We start from the raw sequence: 21,036 nt of genomic DNA, 5'->3' as shown, positions 1-21,036 counted from the left end.
GTAAGAGCAAAGCCCAGGTAGCCTTGGGCTAGCGTAATGCAGCGGGAGCTTGCTCAGCCCTTCTGATGTGGTGGCTTTGGTTTTCAAAGGGTGCTCTTTGGGAGTCTGTGAGGCTGTCGAAAGAAGCAGTCAGAGGTTACAGCCTGAAGGGTAAGATTTTCCTGCCAGCATTGTTTTCTGTTTGGCTGTGGACCCACAAGACACATGCAGCCAACCTAAAATCTCACCATCACCAAAGGGAGCTCCTGTGTCATCTCCTCCTCCCTCCCTGCTGTGCCCGTTGGTCACCTTGCAGCAGCTCTGCTTGTTGGACTGTCTGTTGGCTCATTTAGCACAAAAACCTACCCTCCCTACCCAAGCATGGCATGTTGAGGGGTCAGTTTGTAGATGTCCCAGGGCATACCATAATCATCTAGATCCAATAAGAAAGAAATGGATGAACAGAGTAATTGGAAATGCACAGGCAACAGGTTAAAGAAACTGTTTTTAAAAGTCCCAAACACTTATTCAGATATTTTTGGGATGATAGGCTGAATGTCTTGGTCTAAACCAGATCTAACTACTTTTTTTTTTTTTTTTTTTACACAGAGAATGATGGAGAAAAAGTTGTTAAAATTTATATGAAGATTCCTGCTACTTTTAATGAAACAGAAGCAACAAAAATCAAAATATCTTTCAGTGCTGAGTTTGAAATCTTAAGTATACTTAGAAAAGTCCTGGGAGATGAAAAAATGATGGTAAGCTCTTAGTATGAGTGTTTTGCCTTTCTAAACTATACTTAATATACGCTGGGCAAAAACATTCAGTGGGTTTTTTTATGCCTGTTTTTATATATCAGTCTTCCCCTCACTGATTTGTGACTCTTTGTATAGATGTTCTTAGCTTTGGCCTGAAAGATAGATTAGAACCTTTAGGAAAGAAGTTTCAAGGGACTTAAATTTATGGTTTAGAAGCTGTAAGGTTAGACTGGTTTGTTAATCAGTTCAGTGTGTTATTAATTTTGCTGAGTTTATGAATTAGGAAACAAAGCCTATGGTATTTAATTGTGTCACTTGAAGTACAAACATGCTTTTGCATCAGCTCAAAGTGTTACATTGCACAGGATGAGCGAGTTGTGATACAAGAACCTGGACAAGAGAAAAGGGATGCTGCATAACACAAATTTTAGATTGACTTTGTAGATAATATTCTAAATTAAAAGTAGAGTACTTTTAAAACTGTTTTTTATAAGCTAATGGAAGAACAGGGGAGATGTGTGTGATACTTTTTTTTTTGGGTAAATGTTAATACGGTTAATTTTTTTTTATACTTGTGATTCATCCATAGACTATGGCATTTGCAGAAAATACTAAGTGACAGTAAATAGCCATAGTATCAGTGGCTGCCATTTGTCTTTGCAGGAGCCAAGACCTTTTCAAATGGTCAACTCATTTAGCATCCAATGATTTGTTGCTGGTGATTGACAACTCTTAGTTTTGTTAAGTAGATGACTTTACTAGATACAGACTCTACTTTTTTTAAGGTCATTTTCACATGAGATTAATTCACACCAACAGATAAATATGGCTGAAGAGGAGTCTCTCTGTGCTGGGAAGCAAGACGAGAGGCATGAAGCAGGTGATTTTTTGAAAAATCACTATTTTATTTCATGAAATATGAATTATTTGGTTTTAAAATCAGTATCTTCACTTGTGGTTCACAGCTTGCAGTCAACCACATTAACAACAACAACAAAAAACCCCCACAGCCTCCAAGCTTCATCTTCTATTGTTCATCTCTTGTGAGCTTGGAAACTGGTGCTTGCGGTGGATGCTGAGCCCCCTTTAGCCCATGGAGCAAGGTCGGGGCACCGTGGCCATGTGCTGCTGGAACTGCTCATGGAGAGGGGGTCTGTGTGCTGGCTGGCAGCCTGGCAGGGCACATCTCAGCTGCTGGCTCACCTCCGACATGCGAAGAGCACGCAGTAGTGTTTTCCCGGGTGAGGTGGGATGCAGTCATCTGTCCTCTTTGCTTGCCCCGTGCATGGTCCCTGGTTTGGCTGTGCTGTGCAGGGGGCTGCTGCAGATACCTCATGTTGCAGGGTTGTCTCTGTGTGCCCCAAGTACAAAAGCAGCTGCATGCCTTACAGTAGGAGAAGCTCTTAGCTAGACCTTTATTTCCTCCTCACCGGCCTACAGCCAGTGCTTTGTATTTCTTTGAGATGGGCACGTCGAATTTTCTGTGATCAAATGGTGTGACTCTTCACGTTGCCAGTGAGCATCTCCTTCAAGATGTTTCTTTCCAGGGTCGTTGGGCTGAGTTTAATTTTGTTCCAAATATGATAAATGTCGAGGGAACACAGAGCCCAAAGTACAGGTGCGACAGTTGGGTGCCTGACCCAAGGGAAGTTCCAAGTCCGGCACTTGACCAAGGGGAAGAGAAAGTATCTTCTTCCTTTCCCTCTACCCTGCTCTGAAGCTCTTCTGTAAATCCCCAAAAAGGCTGTGACCCATAATTTGAGAAAAAGCTGCTTTCACCACAAAAGCAAGACACGCATGATCAAAATTGGTCTTAAATAGGAAATCTTTCCTCAGCTCAATTTCTGTATCAAATTATTTGGGAGATGGCTTTTTTTCTGTGCAGTGATCTTTCTCTTTGAAGGCTGGGATAGGTCATTGCTGCAAAATTGGCTGTACTTCAGGTTTTTGAAGTGATTATTTTTTGTGGGGGTTATGCCTTGCTGTAACTTGCTTAAACAGCTCTTTCAAGACAATAAACTCTCAGCACTCTTTCTACCACTACCACCCACCATCTCAGAAAATGAATCACAAGTTTGAAGAGCCCTTATATTAGGTAGTATTTGTCCTGTGCCTATATTAAGAGCAAATTTTTATGTTCCTCTTAGTTGCTGTGCATTTAAGATACCTACAGGTGAATACCTGAAAGAGTTATGTCCAGCTCTAGATGTCTGAGATGGTGACTCCTTCAGTAGTCCTTCCCATTTTCTTCCAGTTACAACCCAAAATGAGCTAGAACTGAAATCCTCCAGATTCTGGAGGTGCAGGTGAGGGAGAAGCTCCTTCATCAGCATCCACCATGAAGCAGACACTGAGGTGCAAAGCGAGCACTACTGCTTGAAGCAATCAAGGAGTGCAGAGGGCAGAAGGTAGTTCATCTGTAGTGAAACAGCTTTTGCAGTGGCTGGTAGAGATTCAACACAGGGAAATGAAGATGGCAGAAGGGTCCTGATGGTCTGTTGCTTTAGCCAGACACAAATGGTTGTTTCATGTCTTCCAGAGCCAAGAGTCTAAGTGGCAATAAGATGATGAATTTGTATATCTCCATATAGTATGAGCAGCTTAGGAGGAGTAGGCTCAAGAAGCTGTTTATTTAGCACTGCAGTTCTGCACTGGGTAGTTTGGGGATGTTTGGTGTTCTTGTTCTATTAAACATGATCTTGAGATGTTTGTGCCTAACAAGTTTGTAAAGTTATGCTTTTATGCACGTGTGTAAGAATGGAAGGGAACTGTGTGTGTTCAGTTACTGCAAGGACATTCTCACCCCATTGCTCTTCTTCAGTGTTGCCTGAGTCCACTAATCCACAGGGCAGAACAGATCCTTCAAACTCTGAAAACATGGAGACTCCACCAGACGACTTGGCCTCTCAGCACAGCCCACAGTTAACAGACACTGTAGCAGTAAGTGTTTGGTGTATGGTGAAACAGTCCTTGTGCCCCCTTTTCCCCTCCTCCAGTCTGCTTTTTTATAGGTGTGGTTAAAACCTTCTTTTGAAGAAAACTGGTTTGTACCCAAATCAACAGTGTTTTCAAACTCCATCTTATATCGGTGGGAGGACAGCCCAAACGCTTGCCTCCAGGGCTGAAATTTTGGCAAAAATGCTTCAAAAAGAAAAAAGGAATTTTACTCCCCCTTATAAAGGGGGTGGTGGGATGCTCCTAGTGAGAAGCTCATCGTATTTCTTGTATTCAACCCAAAATATTTTTATGGGTTTAATGGTGAACCTGTCATCCAGCTGTGCTGCAGGATAGCACGGAAAATCTGTATTCCTAAAAAAGCACCATTTCTTTATTGGTCATATGCATGTTCTGTTCATGGTTTCATGTCTCAGCAGGAAATGGTGAACTCTGATGTCACCACGAGTACAGTGAACCAGCAGGCTGATGTGGAAGATGCTAATGAACGCTCAGGTCAGGCATGGCTCCCTTCAGTTCCTTAAGTCTGACCCAGTTAAGTGTCACCCAGGTGACATGGTGAAGGCTCTGCATTTGTGGGCCTTATAGCAAAAGCAGATAATGTTTAATAGTAGCTCCAGAGAGTGAAGCTGTGGTTTCCTTGTCTTCTTCAGTAGAAAAGTCCAAAACTTCATCTCCAAGGATGAAAGCTAAGCCTAGGTGAGTGTCTTGCACACAAAAAGTTACAAGGTGGATTTTTTCTGGTTTTGTGTTGTTTTCCCTCTCTTAGGGTTTTAATGCATGTGATTTTTGAGGTTTATTCCATCAATCGTTAAACAGAAGAAATAATTCTGTTTTGCCACCCAGGCTGGCTGCCTGGAGTTACAGAACTTTGGAGTTGAAGAATAGTGATGTTTGGTTACTGGCTTGTCTGCTACTTTGGTGTGACTTTTCTCTCTCACCATTGATTTAATCTAAATATTAGAGAAGTATACAGCTATATTAGAGTTTAACTTCAGCTGTGTAACTGCAGCTTACCAGATATGTAGTTTTTCATAACAGGGATCGTGACTTTTGTGAAAGAATGTGTGAATTTGAGTTCACCTTGGCATTAGTAATACCTTTTTCCAGAGATTTGTAGGAGAGTATTTCTTACAGTTAATGAGTTGGACTTCTGTAGAACTACTCATTAGCTTTCTTCACTACACAGCTTTTAAACCACTGCTCTAATGCCAATTGGTACAAGCATGTTTTGTTTTGTTTTTTTTTTTTTTTTGCCTCTTGGCACTTCACAAACTGACTCTTTGGGCTTTAAATGAACAGCCCCTCAGCACTGCAATTCCCCTCACGTGTCCTCTTGTCCCCAGTGAGAAGCCCCTAGAAGAGCCACCCGTGGAGGAGTCGACATCAAAGGTATGTTTGCTGTGGGGCCCACCTGAGTGAAGAGACAAGGGGCAGGGTAGAGATGCTTTGGTGGAGTTGCAGAAGACAGCTAGGATGGGTTGACCCACTCCTGCCATTGAGTGGTGTCCAAAGCCCACATAGTGTCATTTGTACCTGCTGTAACATGCTATTTAGCACCAAAAGCAAGCTGCAGAGGCAATGGCTGCTCACTTCAGCCTAATGTGGCCCAACCAAGTAATTCAAGCTCAGCTGAGTTGATTCAGTATGTACCCCCCGGCAGCAGTGTGCTGTGCTTGTGTCCAGGAGCATGGCGTGTGGGCAACCAGCCTGGCTGTGTGTGCGACAAACTCGGATGTTGTAAGACTTAGACATGGTCTGCAAGAGCAAAGATTTGCTTCCCTTCGGGAAGCAAGTCTTGTAAGTCTGTGGACATGTTTATTTGGTTTTGTATCCCAGCTCTAATGATCCCCCCACACTAGATCTGTACTTGTACTCCTGGCAGAGGAGCTTGCCACCTGGGTAATCTAACAAACAGCTAAGAGACACCTGTAATTGCATTTCTTCAGACAACTTGAGCACTTGGAAATTTCTATTGGTGTGCGTAGTGCATGGATTCTTTTTATACTTGGATGGGAGAAATTCAATTCCCAAAGCAATAATTTTAATTTGGAGTAAGAAATCACATTTTAGACTTGTTCTTGGGTTTACATTTCCAGGTACTAGTTCAGATTTTCTTTTAAAATTATTTTTTAACTGACAGTTCAAAGATTTTGTAACGCTTGCCCACTGCACAATGAAACCAACGCTTTTGAACTATTACTTTCTGTATCCTCGCTGACTTGCCTGCCCTGCCCCTGCCACCTCCCTCCCTTCCACCCAGTTTAGTTCCAGGACTTCCATGCTTTCTAGTAGGAAAGAACTGCAGGAAATGAAGATGGACAGCTGTTGCAATATAGAAGGAACAAAGTTTCCTGGCACTCCTTATCTCTGGTTTTAGTAGGCTCTAGGATAAGAACATGACTTTGCATATTGTAGCTTTAGATCCTGCAACTCTTCTCCTTTTCAGAAGACTGTTACCTGGGAGAAGAGGAACAGAAAAACAAGATCAGCCAAGCAGAAGACTGAAGGCAGGTATGACACAAGCCCTAAGCCCATGCAGGGTCGGGTGTACCAGGTGGTTTTAGACCATTTTTAGCACTAATGGGGGAGCAAGTGTGCCTACGGGGTGGGCTGTCTGAACAGAACAGACAGCACAACAAGCAGGAGGCTGTGAAGGGTCATAACTTGTCTCAGTAGGAACCTCTGCGTCCCCAAAGCAATAAAGAATTCAGAAGCTAACTCTAGGCTGGCAAAAATTCCCTCACCTCTGTAATACATTGGCTTCTCTGTTTTTTCTCACCCAACCGTAATCCTCCTCATCCTCTAGTGAGTTGAGTTGTGAGTGGCAGCTTCTTTCACAGACAGCCAAGCTTTTTCAGATACTGTCCCAGTTCTTTGGCATTGTGTATCCTAGAGATTCAAGGCAGTTTCTTTCCGTTTTTCCCCTTCCCTCACACCCATGCAGGGCTCTGCTCATGTTCAAAGCCTGTGGTGCCACGGGCAGAGGCACTCGAGGGTTTGAGGGCCATGTGCATTCTGTGGCACTGGAAGTCTGTCTTGTTGCACCCTCCTCCTGCCCTTTCTGCTGAATATTGTGTGCAAGTTGCTGTCTGCTGCTGGGTGGGAGAGCAAGTGAACCGTATGCGAGGATCTCTGCTGCGATTCTGGCTGTTCTGGGTCTTCCGTGGGTATCCTGCTTCTGTCTACCGACTTTTAGGTTAAAAAAAACAACTAAAATAAACAAACAAAAAAATAAAAAAAAAAACCCGAAACCTCCAAACCAAATGTTTAGATGAATTTTTTGATTGATTGTAGATAAGAATGGGAAACCTTGATGCAGAACTACAAGTTATGTGTTTTAAGACCAAAGAACAACAGGAGTAACATTGTAGAAGTTGGAGGTGAAGAACTACTTAGCTTGGTCATTCTGCTCCCTCTAGTGTTTCATCTGAAAATGAGCGTTTATTTCCTGTAGAAGTCTTTCACGAAGAGCTCAGTTCTCCAGTCTTCCCATTTTTTCACTAGTAAGAAGGAGAGGGTGTACTGTAGATTAAGCAGTAATTGTAGGATTTTTTTTAAATAGTTACGTTTTGGAGAAAGAAATAAAGGAACAGTTAAGTTTAAATGTTGAAAGACATGAAAACAAAATATGGATGCATACGGAGAAGGTGGTTAGAGAACAAACGTTAAATGTTAGAATTTTCAGAAGGGAATCAAATGGATTTTTTTCTCTTAAATGCTTCTGAAATATTTTCATTCATTATTTCTTCCTACCACGTAGTATTACTGGTGATAGGCGAACAAAATGTCCACTACGTAAACAGGGATAGACTAACTTGTATCTTTTTAATTTTAAGTGAACTATTCAGATTTTACAATTGAAAAGGTGAGAATCAAGGCAGATGATAATAGGACTAAATAGGAAGGGAACAAATATTTTTTTACAAGTTGAGAAGACAGCATTTGTAGGCGTATAAGGTATCTCAGTGTTTACTGTATAACAGCGTTCATAGGGGAGGGGAGTGGAAACAAACCATATTATATCTTCCCCCCCATATTCTTAGTGAATTTCTATAGGGTGATTCTTCACAATTGTATGTCACTACCACATATATGTTGTCTTGCAGGAAGGAAATCTATGACTTTGAAAACTCAGACTCTGCAAGTCATGAAAAGGTAAAGTCAAGACAGAAGCTGTGGGGAGATGCGCTAAGGTCACAGCTCAGCAGCTAACAGTATTAATTTGAAGCAGGAGATATCTTGGCAATAAGGATGGACATGCTGTTATAGCAAAACAGGCAATTGGGAATCTGAGGTTCTTGTTTTTCCTGTAGGGTGCTATACATGGAAATGTGTTTGTTTTTTTTTTTTTTTTTTTTTTTCAGGTAGGGAGAATGCTCATCACTACTTAAATATTGTGGCGTGTAGTGTATGACAAAACCAACTGCAACAAAAATTTGAGCTGGTGCTTGAGTGATGCTGTGGGATACCTTTGTGATTGAAGGCCAACATCTGCATTTTACTGAATATTTAAAGCAGATTGCTGAGTGTCCTTCTCTCTGCATTCCTAGGTTAAACCAGAAAGGGCTGAAATGCATCTTGAGCCACACTTTACACATCAGGAAACCCTGGTTAAAATCAGTCTTCACAAAACTTCTGTTGGAAGTTGTTTGACTTATATTCGCAGATTGTTGGAAAAAAAATCAAATAAAAATGAGCTGCTCTGCCTGCTTTGAAGCTTTGACCAGTGCAGTGTTTTCCCAGGAAGCTGAAAACTTGCTTCTGATGGCTTCCATCAAGGTGGCTCAACCGTACAAACCCTTTGGCTTTCAGACTCTTGCCCGGTGCGGGTGCTGTCCCTGCTGCCTGTTAATTCAGAGGCAATGGGTGCTGAACGATACACCCCAAATTTGTTGTAAACTGGACACCATCCCATCCTCGCTACTGCCACTGGGTGTCAGCAGAAAACCCTGCTCCACGGCACCAGGCCCCGTGGGACAGGGCTGTGGGGACACAGCTGGTCCTTGCAGCATGCATTTAACCAGTGTTCCTGCTTAAAATGACGTTTATTATGATGTTATTACTTAAAGTGAGAGTTATTCATAAAGCAAGGAAAAGAGAAAGGAACTCTGTTTAAGTCAACAAATGTTTGTCTGTTAAAATTTATGACACTCTTTCAAATCTCATTTCATTAAAAAGTTGAATTTCCCTGCTGGATTTTTAATTCCAATCCTTTAGCCCTTCTGAGTTCTGATATGTTTTATATTTATAGGTTATATTATGAGGTAATTGGACTATAAGACAAATATCTGGTTCTCTTTTAGGTTGCTGAAGCCAAAAGGAAGATTTTTGGCCAGAAAGATTCTTCACAAAATCAGAGGTATAGGATTATACACGTGCTATTTATGAACTTTTGCTCTGTGAAAGAAGAGTTCATTGCCTTAGTTAAGCTGGTTTAGGTTGGGATCAAAAAGTCTGTATGATGTTTCTATTAAAATAGTTCCTTGCTTAGCTGCCACAGTACCTGTGGATGTTATCAATACAAATATTTAAATAGTACCTGAGAATATAAAAGTTACTAGAGAGAACAATGACTTCTGTCCACTTGGACAATAATAAGACTTTTACTCTTAAACATCTCCCTTTCCTGATCACGTGCCTAAATTACTGATTTAATTTTTGAAAAATGCTAAAACTTTCTGCCTTTCCTTGGCCACTTCCATTTACAGCAAGCTGCCAGGGACTTGCCACCTGTATGTATGTAGCCTGATTTTGCTTTTAAAAGGTGCCAAATTTCAGATATCTCTGATTCAGATATCCCTTTCAGAAACCAACCAAAGACGAACTCTGCTAACGACTGCACAGGTCCTCCTGCTGATCTGTTCAGGAGCTCTGCCACTGCTATTTGGCTGTGCCCCTTCTGCACTGCTGTGATGTGCTATTGCAGCATCTGCTAGTCTAACTCGGGTCTTTATGGATTGCTTGGCAGGAATTACGAAACGGGAAACAAGAACAAGGATTCAAACAAGCTCAAGAGAAGGCGGGTAGGTTGTGTGTGCTTTGACTGCTGTGTGTATCCACCTGTACGAATTAGTTGCGCCCTTAAAGAGGCTGAAGTTTAAGGCTTATCCAGGATGGAGGTGGAGGAGCGTGAGTCTGGGAGTCTCAAAATGGCCCACTTGTTGCTACTGAGCGCACTGCTCAGGGGGCACCAGGACTGCCAGGCCAGTGAGCGAATGTCTGTGTTCATTTTTTCCTCACTGTCATCTAGGCTGCAACTTGGGCATGCTGAGGCTTTCCTCCTTGTGAGCTTTTATCTAGATGCAGGAGGGAAGGGTAGACGAGGGCAGAGGATGCTGTAAACCCCATGTTGGCAAAGGACAAGCATCTGCACCTTGGTGGTTTTATACTGCTGGTTTTTGACAACTAACTGTTGCTGTTTTAGCAGACTTTCACACCTTAAAATACTTCAGGTGTTGCACTGTGGGGGGGGAAGAAATGTAATAATTTGGTAGTAAATGAAGGGGAATGGTTGGGGGATTTCTGGGTGGCCAGGAGCTGACTGAGCAGGACTAACTCTTAATACTTTAGTCCAGTTACAGAAACCATCTTTTCTCTGAAAGCAACAGTGAAAATACAAGTACTGATCAGAGTGAAAAAAGCTGGATCCTTGAGCCTGAGAAACAGTCGTTGCCAAAATCTCTTGACTATGCCCGAAAAAGACCAGGGGTGAAAAGTAAATTAAAAGGTAAGTTTGGTCCCTTGTTGGCACTTAGCTATATGTGGCATTCTGTACTGCAGGTAAGGAAATGACTGATGCTAGTTTGAGTAGAAGGATTTAGCTGTGTCGTGAACTGAGTAGGAGAGAGCAGGCTCAAGGCCAGCAGTGAGGGGTGCCCTGTGGAGGAGGTGTGCTGTGCATCCTTGTGCTCAAAGAACTGGGCTCCCATCCCTTTTCCTCCAGTGAATGTGCTGGAGTTCAAATGTCCAGGTGGGAATTTGGCACCTGAATGTCTCTGTGGGTGCAGCTCTCTATGTAATGGAGCTGAAGAGGCCAGAGGTGCTGAGCTGATGGTTGGGTGGGTGCTTGTGAATACAAGAGGAGGAAGATCTCTCTGGAACTGCCACACCTCTTCCCTACAACTTTCCACTCCTCATCTCTCTGGAAATACAATTGACGTGGTGAATAAACCTTGAAAAAAATGGGTAGTTTGCAGACCATGGCGCCCTGCTCCCCTGTTTAAACACTGACAGGCCAATTGTCCTCAGAGTGATTTACAAAATCAGATGTGATTAATCTCTGATAGCATCCTCTGTTTGCACCTGACCAACACCAGATGTTCCCTGTGGCTGTGTTTCACGGCTGGGCTGGCTGCTGGGACCTCCAAATTCAAACTAAATTGCGCGGAAAGAGTTGGAATGTCTCTGTCCCTCTCATGGAGAATGAGCCTTGCTTAGGTAGCTATTGGTTTCCATAGGGATGAAAAAGCAAAAGAAAGTCGAGGGAGGAAATTATGCTTTATAGTATGCTTCTGTGGGAAGAGTTGTTCTCGTTCCAGTGCCAGCCCATGCACCCCAGCCTAGGGCTTGGGGACCATCAAACAAACTGCTGAGCCTGCTCCTTTTCTGGCAGCTACTCGGGATGCAGCGAGTTGCATCCATTTTTTTCATCATTTAGCAGCTTTTGTTAGAAAGGAGTTTTGAAGCCTAATGCAAGTGTTGTGAAATTTTCTTTTGTAAATACTAAGAGAACCAAACTAAAAACTGGATTATTTAGCTGTGACACAAACCTTAACTGGGTAAGGCATGCAGTAATGTCAATAACCAGGTAAGCTTTTCTCCTTGCAGTGCTTCCAGTGTCTTCTACAAGTAGTGGCAGTGACTACCAGCCAAACAAGGTAAGGAGGTGTCATGCTTAGATGCCTCAGATTTAAAAACATTATGTATGCAAAATGTATACAAATGAGTAGGAATTAAAGATCACACCAGTTTATTTCTTTTCAAGTGTTCTGGTGGACAAATTTTCCTGCTCAGGTGTTGCTGAGCCTGTGTTGGTCTGCTAGAAGCTGGGGAAATAGGGAAGTCTTAGGAAGACATGTGAAACTTTATAGAAACAACTGTGCATGAGCCCTAAGCAAGTTGTCATAAAACTGTAATATTTACCTGTGATAGATGGAAAATTGGGCCGGAGTTGGCATGCTTGGTGTGATACCTGCCTTGGCTGATGCAGGTGTCACTCTGAGGGATGAGTTCAGCCCTTGGGGCATGCCAAGAGCTGGAGCTGCCTATCCAAATACCTGCAGAAATCCTAGCTGGGTCCTGCCAGGCTGTGTCCCCATGCTGTCCTCTGCCCTGTACCCTGTGGTGCCTTGGGAAAGCTCATGTTCACCTCTGCATTTTGTTGGTAATTTTCAGGGCTTTTATTCCAAATCCTATGCTTGTGCTTAGTCCTAGTTCAGGCACTGTCCCTCTCCACTTTTAGCTATAGGTCTGGGAATACTAACCATGGATTATATTGATGGGGGAGTTAGTGGGCCAGACATACATGAAGCAAAATAAAATACAGTTTAGCAATGCCAGGCGTTTCCACTGCCCAGCCATTAAATGCTGTGTAGAAAATGTTCTGGAGGGATCCCTGCATAATTACAGAAAGTTTGGCAAAAAAAAAAAATCTCCAGAACTGCTAGTTGCATTAAAAGCTCTTATTTCCTCTGGAAACCTTTCATTTTTCTTTTCCTTGACTAAAAGGCTTTCATTCTGCTAATGAAAACTTCATCCACTATACAACTCTAATTGCTAAAAGGATAGATAACTTGCATATGCATTGAACTTCACAGCACAGATCTCCTTCAGTGTTGGAACACCAGTATGTTAGGCATATTTCAGTGCCCTTAGTGTGTTTAAAATCAACCAAACACCCCCAACAAAAAAAAAAAAATCCAAACCAACCCAAAATCCTACTTTTGTAGTAATAATTAAATAAAATATGTGCTTAGACTTGGTTTTGTTTTGGCAGGGAGCATCAACGAAAAGAGCCCAAAAGAGGATTATAGGGAAAAAAGGCTTCAATGAAGACAATTTACTTGGAGTGGATCTTTCTGGTATTTCTTTTTAATCATCTTCAGTGCCTTTTGTTTTGATATCGGTTGTTTTGATATGTGTGTGTGCTTTTTGGGTGTGTTTTTTTGTTTTGTTTTTTTTTTTTTTTTAATTTTGCTTTCACATTTTCTTCATAAGCATATTGCCTTGTGATATTTCTTGTAATGGCTATGAGGGATGGATATTGTTTGTAGTCTCTTGAGTAGGGAGAACATTAACTGGGGCTAATGAGAGGTGAGGGAATGAACTTAACTGGCAGCCAGAAATGAAACAGCCTTTGGGCTGAATTTGAGCCACTGTCTGTTCCTTGTGTGAAGAGATAAAGGAGAGGGCGGTGGTTTCTTTTTTTGTCTATGTCATTAAATTGAGGTTCCGAGTCAATACAGGATTCAACCTCTCTTGCCTGTGTCTGGCTGATCTCTCACACAGATGAAGTGCTCTCGGAGCAAGAAGGGGGTCTGCTATCACTTGATGTGTCTGCCAAGGGCTCTTCCAGGGATGAGGAGGCGGCCACGCAGGTGCAGTATGCAGCCCTTAAACTCCTCCTAACCTGCTGTCAGTAGACTTTTCACCGAAAACCAGTGCATCGTGTCACTTTGCTTCCTATGACTAGATGAGTCCCTGACATCCACCCCGCACTGCAGACAAGCTACCTTACTCTGTTTTCCTTCTCTCCTTAGAATTTTCACGATGCATCTGACACACTGTCGAGAGAAAAAGAAAGTTTTAAGCGGAAGGACTCAGGTTTGTTAGTTTCAATAATATGGAAGAGTTGTTTAAAAGTAGAAGGGGGTGTTGTGAAAATTGTAGTTTTCTTTCAAAAACAAATAAGCACTGAGTTTTTGAGATACTTTTTGCATAAGAAAGACCTTCTATTTCTGTTTTGTATATCGTGACTGACTATGGTGAGGTGCTTTTATATACATTCCTGAACTCACCAATAACTCTTAAATCTTGTCTTTGTTCCCAGGGGAGCTCATAGTGTAGCTATTAAGAGCAGGGGATTTACAAACTAGTGACTCGAGACACATGAAAACTAATTTTTAATGATTTGAAAATACAGTGCAACTTCAGTTTTAAAAAAACAAGCATCCCTGAAAGTTGTCAACTTTCTTTATACCTAAGAATATAGAGTAGACCCTCATTATAAGCATTTGGTAAATGGTGACTTGTGCTGATGCTTGTTACTGCTGTAGCATTTTTTGGGGTAAGTGGCACTTAGAGACTTTTTAATGAAACTGAACTTGCATAAACTATTTCAGAACTTCAACACAGTCTCTTTGTGATTGGAAACAACTGAACTTCAAGAAAGTCAAGCAGCAATGGGCTAATCTTCATCCTAATATTCTTGATGCTGATGTAGTTCTGAGAGACTGTCTTAAAGTCATTGTTGTGACTATGAACCAAGTCACTGAAGCTTTGGTCTTGGACAAAAGCATCTCCTTTCTTATGAGCTGGCTATGTTCATGTTCCCAATGTGTCTTACCTGTCCAGAATTTGCAGAATACCTTCACTGCACCCACACATCTGCCTAATTTTAGGGGAAGATAAGTGCTTAAGGACTTAATTTTTATCTCTGTTTACTGTACAGTCTTACAGTTGGGAGACGAGTTGATACCATGCAGAGGCGTAAGTGGTGTTGTGTTCAGGAATGTCAGGTGTGATCTGTGACTGCATCTGGACTCTTGCTCTGTGACCCCTAAATCTATTTCAGTGTGATCCTTGTGGTCCAACTGTCGTCCTTGTCCTGGGCTCCACCACCTTCCTGCTTTATGCCCTATAGAGATTCCAGAGAGGCAGTTGGTCACAGGCACCTTACTGAGCTCTGAAAAGTGGACAGTGAGACAAAAGGATGATTTTGAGACAAAAGGATGATTTTTTTTTTTTTGAAAGTTTTCCTTGAAATACAGGCTGCAGCCTCCCTCACAGTGTTCCTAAGGGTTTTCTTCAGTTAAAAGCAATTGTACGGCAACCCTAGTGAAGCTGCAGAAAAGGCTGTTATCAGTGTGGTTAATTTTTCTCCCTCTTCTGTATTTATGCATTTTTTTTTTTTTTTAAGGAACAGCTGAAATTTGCTTAGGAACAAATGAGCATAAACAGATTGGAAGCTTGGGTTGGAAAAGAAAATGGGAAGAAACTGGACAAGAAGTATTTTTTTTATGGTTAGACTAGTAGGTCAATAAATTAAGTTGTCTTTAAAGTAGAGATATGGTAGCTTTCTACTTACCTGCATAGCACCAGTTAGTCTAGTTGTCTGCTTTTGTAAGGGAAGAGACTTGCTGGTGCAGGCTTATCCTGTCCTGTAAGTGTGATGTCAGACCCTAAAATTAAGTTGCCTGCCTTTCTGTGGCATTTCTAATTCCAGTGATGGTTTCAGCTTGAGTAGCTGGTAGGTACTGCCACGTACCTCATGCAAAAGAACAGGTATTTTCTGAAACATCTTCTGTTCTCTTTATAGATATATTAAGTGGCACTGTCGTAAAAAAGCTTAAATTTTCCAGCTGGGAAACAAGTCATTTGTCCTCTGCTTCCCATAAGCCAAGGAAACTTTTTGATTCAGTAGAGAAGGAAGCGGAGATCCAAACAGGTAAAGCCAGGTTGGCAATCAAGGTGAAATATTTAAATGCTTTGATTTTTTTTTTTTTTTTTGATGGTAGAAATCAGTCATATGGAAGCTTCAAGAGTGGTATCTGTAAGGAAGATATCTTCTCCAGAAGTCAAAATGTAGCAAAAGGAGTGTATTGTGGCACTGCTATTGGGTATCATGTATGTAGAAGTGTGAATAAGGAAATTTGGGTTCCCTAACCACAGTCCACTTGGGAAGACATTCAGTGATGTCTGCATTTTCTTGTCTTTCTAATAGTGATTGTCCAGACCTATTAGAAAAAACAAAAACAAAAACCACAAACTGAAAAAAACCATGCAGATAAGGGACAAAGTAACTGCAAAACACTACTGACCCTGAACAGAAGGGGGTTAGGTTTTCTTGTAATGAATAAGTAGAAGACAGGAAAACAATGGCCTGCCTTTATTTTTTTTTTTCCCTTCCCTCCCGCCCCCCCCCTCCTTGTGCTGTGCTTTTGCCTCATTATCTCTGTGTTGCTCTTTGTGTTTGGTTAGTGTTGTGCCTTTTCCTCCATGCTGCTTTCTAACAAGTCTTTCTCGATGCATTTTGGGGCAGTTTGCCTCCTACTTGTGAGGTCTAGAAGAGCAAGACTCAAATGCTACTCTAACAAATGGTGTTCACATGAATGATGAACCCTTCAGTAGCAGGAAGGTTTCTATTCCAGTAAGCCCTCCAGCATGGTACTAACTGGGCATACGCTCTCTCCTAGGTCAGGAAATGGATGATAGTGTGGATGATGAAGTTTTTTCCAAGTTGCTGCATGAGGACTTCAGTGATACTCTGTTGATTACTGCATTTGAAAGCTTGATTGACCGACTAAAGAAATGGTTCTGGGTAATGTGCATTCTCAACTTAGGCGCTGTGTGGCATTTTCTCATAGTATGTGAAATTACCTTTGTATCACCAGGGGAGTTGGTGCAAATATCCCATCTTTATTTTGTGCTCAGGAGTAGGGTTTGGACTGCAGTGTCTGTTAGCCTGGAGCTCTTAGAAGCATTCTGCACGACCTGTATAGTCAGAGAAGTGTTACAGCAAAGGCATAAAGGAAGTTGCAATTAGGTCTTTCCTTTTTTTATCTTATATGTTGGAATATCAAATTTGGTTAGGCATTTCAGATACTTTCCTCAGAGGGATGGGGTCAAAGCTTTTTGAAAGGTAACCCAGTGTAGTGACAGTGTATCTACCTTGGAACTGTGGGCCATTGTCCTCATGGGCATGTATAAAAAAATACAGAAACTCCCTTTTGGAGCACAGAGAAGTTTCATTGCAGTGTAAGACTATGCAACTCTTTGATAATGATAAACAGGAAGCATTACAGGCTGCACCTATTGACTAGAACATGTGTAGATCCATAAGGACATGCTTTTATCTTTGAGCTTAATGGTATGTGGAAGTGTTGGTTGTGCAATTGGTAGTATATGCGCTGCGTATTCTTGTTCACTGAACTGTATAGACATACTTGAGATGCAGTGCGAGCAACCAACTGCTACTGTTGATTTAGCTATAACAAGTAATGTGGGCATTAAACCATTAAACCAAGTTTAATATGAGAGGACAGTATCTGACCATCACAAAATCTTTTCGTGTTTAAAAGCTTTGAACAAACCAGACACAGCAGAGCAGACTCGTACTGGATCAGCACTTTGTATTGTGCAACCATGATTTTTTTTTTTTAACTAGTGCTAGGTGTTCATACTAAACTTTTGGCACTAAATCCTTGAATCAAGGCTGGAGATGGTTGTATTTAAAAATCAGTTACGATTAAAATGCGCATGGTTTGTATTAATACTGATCTGAAGGGGTGCTAACAAAGACCTGGTTGTGTGTTGGAGTATGGGTGAAGCTCACTGCTTTGCTGGCTGGATCACATGACCCTGACCTGAAGTCACGTGGGTTACAGAGAGGTGGTTGCTATAACTAGCGTGGCTGAATTAAATTTGCAGTACCCAGCCTAGATGTCATATTAGTCTAAATTTGACTTAAGATGGCTTCCACTAAGCTGAAACAGCAGGCTGCAGAGGGATTTGCATTCCAGGGAAATCTTTTGCAAGCTAGACTTCTAGGTTTAGGGTTGGGACATTGCCCATCCCTAACAGTGCATCCTGTGACTAGTCCCGGTACAAAAGGATGGAGACCGGCATACAGAATGCCCTGAGGACTTCGGAGAAGAGTTTCACTACCCTGCTGAACCAGATACACAAGTGCAGGTAAATTGTCTGCTGTTGGCTGAAGACAGCTTCAACTTTGTGTAAATTTTGATTAATGTGAAAAGGAATGACTCTTTATAAGCCAAGCTGACAGTAAGCTATTGCATTTATTATGATTTGTAAGGCAAAATAAATTGTGTGTGTGTCTTGCTTTTCTGTCAGAACCATAGCGCCTGTGATGATGTATCCTGCTTTTCCTGTGACAGGAGAGTGGGTGGTTTAATTAGTGCAAAGCAAGCTTGAGTTAGGAGCAGCTGATGAAGCAGTCCTTAGATTGTCTTCTGATTGTCATCAACGTTCAAAAATGTTTATAAACTCTCTTCTTACACTTAGTAGCTTCTGTTGCTACATCTTTTAAGAAAGAAGCCAGGCTCTGATTTGCTTAATGAAGTGGGAGAGAAGAAAAGTAAGGGGGAAGGGAGTCTGATATAGACCCATTTCTGTAGATTGTTTCCATGTGCACAAAATAAGTACAAGTAGTGGACTTTACAGGTGCTCAACAGATGCAGCTTTAAGAAGGTCCTGTGCATTACAGGTTGTCAAATTTCTCAGATAGGAGCTAGATAAATCACTTACAGTTATAGATTTGTTAGTGAAGAACAAGTATAGCCTAAAATATGAGTAAGTCTATTAGGCCTCTGTATCTATTAGACATTCAGTTTGCAGGATTTAGGTCTAATGCAGTATGAAATAGTAGCCTTTAAAGTGCAAAATCCCTGTTGTCAGTAGGATCTGTATGAACAGAATTTACTTGTTGTTAAGGTACATGGAGAAATTTGTGTTCCAAAAACAAAATCAGAGGATGTTTTGGGGTAGGATATAAGAGTAGACGGTGATGAGCTGCTGCCATGCTTTGTTATTAATTGTGTAACTTGGAGCCAACCAGAGCTACCGGATAGTGGGGACAGAGCAGTGTCAAATTAGTCCTACCCCAGAAGGGTAGTTTCTATAATCACCATTAGGTGATGGCTTGGCATCCCACTGGCAGGGAAAGGTAGCAAACCCAAGCGAATAAAGGTGTTGATGGTTAAGGTTTAGAAATTGCTGGGATTGTGCGGCAACACCATGTATGTATATTAAACCCATGGTAGAAAAACTCATTATTTGTGCCAAGATGCTGTCTTCAGCTTGGGAAATCTTTGCTGAAATCCCTGGAGGCTGGGAAAGTATGTAGGGCAAGTGTTGCACTGGGAACCCTGTTGTATGCTCTTTCCTTGGCCTCCGTTACTGGCTGCTCTTTGAGACAGGCTATGTAGCTAAACTCATCTTCAGTTTGACTTAGTACAGCTATTCATGTGCTCTGTGACATACCTGAGAACAAAACTGACCCATGTAGTTCAGCAAGGACACTTGCTTCTGCCTAAAAGCAGGTTTGGTGCTGAAGGGGTTGTCATCTCTTTTGTGCCTACTGCACATTGAAGTGTCAAACCTGTTTCTGTTCTCCATCACTAGGTTGAGTAAGCTGGAGACCTTCTACAAGATCGTTGTTGAAGAGCTTGCTGGTCTTGAGAAGGAAGCTCAGGTCTTGACAGAAATGGAAAAGGATGCAGTGGTGTGTATGACCACTTATGCGTCAGCCCATGGAGGTACCCCTTCCCAAGTAATGGGGTTTTCTTTGGGGCTCTTTTTAGGACTATTGGAACACACAGTTGATCAAACTGAATGCTTTCTGCAACCAGCAAACACAAAGGTATGTCTCTACCATCTGTTCTGCATGCTTACGAGTCCTCTGATGGTCAAAGAGGGTACTAGTTAGGCTGGTGGTACCCTTGCTGATATATTGGGAAGTATTCTGAACCCAGTGTGGCTTCTCCACTTGATGTCCATTGATGGAGCCTTTGCAGCTTCATGAGGGTTTTGAATTGGGACTAAGGTGTAGTTAGGGACACTCTGCATGAGAAATTGTGCAGGACAGGCACATCCTTCAAGAGACCTGTACTAGGATCTGGAACAAGGTGCACCTTCTGGTCATGACTGTATCTAGGGGTCGGAGGAGGTAGAAGGAGGTGATGATTTCCTATGTAAAAGATACTGTTAGTGCAACTGCTGAGCAAAAAACTGCAAAAGGAGGAATCCTCAGGTTCATTTTTATCAGTAAATATATCTGTTCAAATTTTATCAGTAAGTACTAACACTTCACAGAAACTAGCCAAGCTCACTTTTCTTCCAGAATTCAGTCTGACTCGGCCCTGGGTGAAACAGCAACTTTTGCTGACACTGTCCAGAAGTCAACGGGGTATGTGCAGTACTCAAGCAGCTCTGTACGGTATGATGCATGGGGCTGTTTTTTTCTGGGGCCCCCAGTTCTAATGCATGGAAAGCATTGAGAAAGCAGTGTGTGACCTGCTAGGGATTCGGGCAAGTGGTCAAAAATCACTTGCCTGAGGGAGAAGGTAAGGACATGGACGGTCGGGTAGTGATGCTTCTCCTGGGTTCATATTTCAGGGATTCCTTTATGCTGAGGCTGGTTTTTATGTAGTTGGTGACTCTTAATGCAGTTCTCTTCTGTTGCTTTGTCCCACTTGCCCTTGGAGTTGTGTTTGTGACATCCTGTGGCTAGGAGCCCTGCAGACTAACACCACCTTGCATGTTTTCTGTCATCTGCTTTTTGGATCTGGCAATGTCTAGTCTTGATGCCTCCAAGTTTGATTTCTGAAAACCAAATTTATTTATTTACCTTGTATCGCATTAAAATATTTTAAGTTCTTAAACTCTTCGGAGTCTAATCACTAACATAAGCCCTCTTTTTAATCTATAAATTAAGATGAATGCTCTAACTTTGATACATTGCTTAGCATCCATCTTGTCCACCCCCATCACGTGTGCATGTATTTTTGATACTGCTGCTGTTGCAGCTTTTACGTGCAGACCTGATGGCTTTTGGGGCTTAACATTCCTGCATTAAGACTGATGGATTGCTATGATGTGTACAATACCATGTGTCTGCAGTGCACAGAGCTGAAGAAAGGTCCATGTGCTGAGGATCTCTACAGTTTCTTTTCTTGTGCAATAGAAACATTTGTGTAAACTATTGTAATGTTTTTCATTATCTTTTTTTTCCTTCCCTGCAGTATGAACACTCAGTGAAGAAGGCAGTAGAAAACAATGTGTTCATTGTTGCTTCTGACTAACAAACCCCTGAAATCCTTAGAGCTCTTAACATTTGAGCACCTTATGCAGCATAGAGAAGATGGTCCTGTGAAGGATGGTAATCTATTTTAAATGGAAAGAAAAAAAAGGGAAAGAAAAAAGCAATGATATTGAGCCTTTTTTTTTTTTCTTAAAGAATATATGCTGCTGAGTGATCTGGTTGTGACCCCTGTGTTGATAACATACATTTTTTTTTTCTGCAAAATTGCAAGATGGATCCATTAAATACCAAAGAAATAGAAAATAAACTAAACAGATGGATGCATGTACAGGCTTTGAA

The 21,036-nt window shown here is 41.8% G+C and overlaps 1 protein-coding gene across 1 annotated transcript in view; it reads left to right on the top strand.

Annotated features, from left to right (window-relative positions):
* Nucleotides 1-20,737, top strand: part of SYCP2L (synaptonemal complex protein 2 like) — a 28,956-nt gene extending 8,219 nt beyond the window's left edge. Inside the window, exons 13-33 of the mRNA XM_042806637.1 lie at nucleotides 90-150; nucleotides 589-737; nucleotides 1,557-1,617; nucleotides 3,559-3,677; nucleotides 4,112-4,181; nucleotides 4,346-4,391; nucleotides 5,039-5,084; nucleotides 6,145-6,206; nucleotides 7,802-7,850; nucleotides 8,999-9,054; nucleotides 9,664-9,718; nucleotides 10,266-10,422; nucleotides 11,523-11,572; nucleotides 13,454-13,517; nucleotides 15,232-15,360; nucleotides 16,109-16,233; nucleotides 17,512-17,606; nucleotides 19,059-19,158; nucleotides 19,238-19,296; nucleotides 19,777-19,867; nucleotides 20,678-20,737. Coding sequence (XP_042662571.1) covers nucleotides 90-150; nucleotides 589-737; nucleotides 1,557-1,617; nucleotides 3,559-3,677; nucleotides 4,112-4,181; nucleotides 4,346-4,391; nucleotides 5,039-5,084; nucleotides 6,145-6,206; nucleotides 7,802-7,850; nucleotides 8,999-9,054; nucleotides 9,664-9,718; nucleotides 10,266-10,422; nucleotides 11,523-11,572; nucleotides 13,454-13,517; nucleotides 15,232-15,360; nucleotides 16,109-16,233; nucleotides 17,512-17,606; nucleotides 19,059-19,158; nucleotides 19,238-19,296; nucleotides 19,777-19,867; nucleotides 20,678-20,737 — 1,704 coding nt within the window. The remainder of the gene's footprint in view (nucleotides 1-89; nucleotides 151-588; nucleotides 738-1,556; nucleotides 1,618-3,558; nucleotides 3,678-4,111; nucleotides 4,182-4,345; nucleotides 4,392-5,038; nucleotides 5,085-6,144; nucleotides 6,207-7,801; nucleotides 7,851-8,998; nucleotides 9,055-9,663; nucleotides 9,719-10,265; nucleotides 10,423-11,522; nucleotides 11,573-13,453; nucleotides 13,518-15,231; nucleotides 15,361-16,108; nucleotides 16,234-17,511; nucleotides 17,607-19,058; nucleotides 19,159-19,237; nucleotides 19,297-19,776; nucleotides 19,868-20,677) is intronic.
* The last annotated feature ends 299 nt before the right edge of the window (nucleotides 20,738-21,036 follow it).

Source organism: Tyto alba, unplaced genomic scaffold (assembly GCF_018691265.1).
Source record: "Tyto alba isolate M040663 unplaced genomic scaffold, T.alba_DEE_v4.0 Super-Scaffold_48, whole genome shotgun sequence".
NCBI classification, from domain to species: domain Eukaryota; kingdom Metazoa; phylum Chordata; class Aves; order Strigiformes; family Tytonidae; genus Tyto; species Tyto alba.
This window is presented reverse-complemented; position numbering and strand designations above follow the sequence as displayed.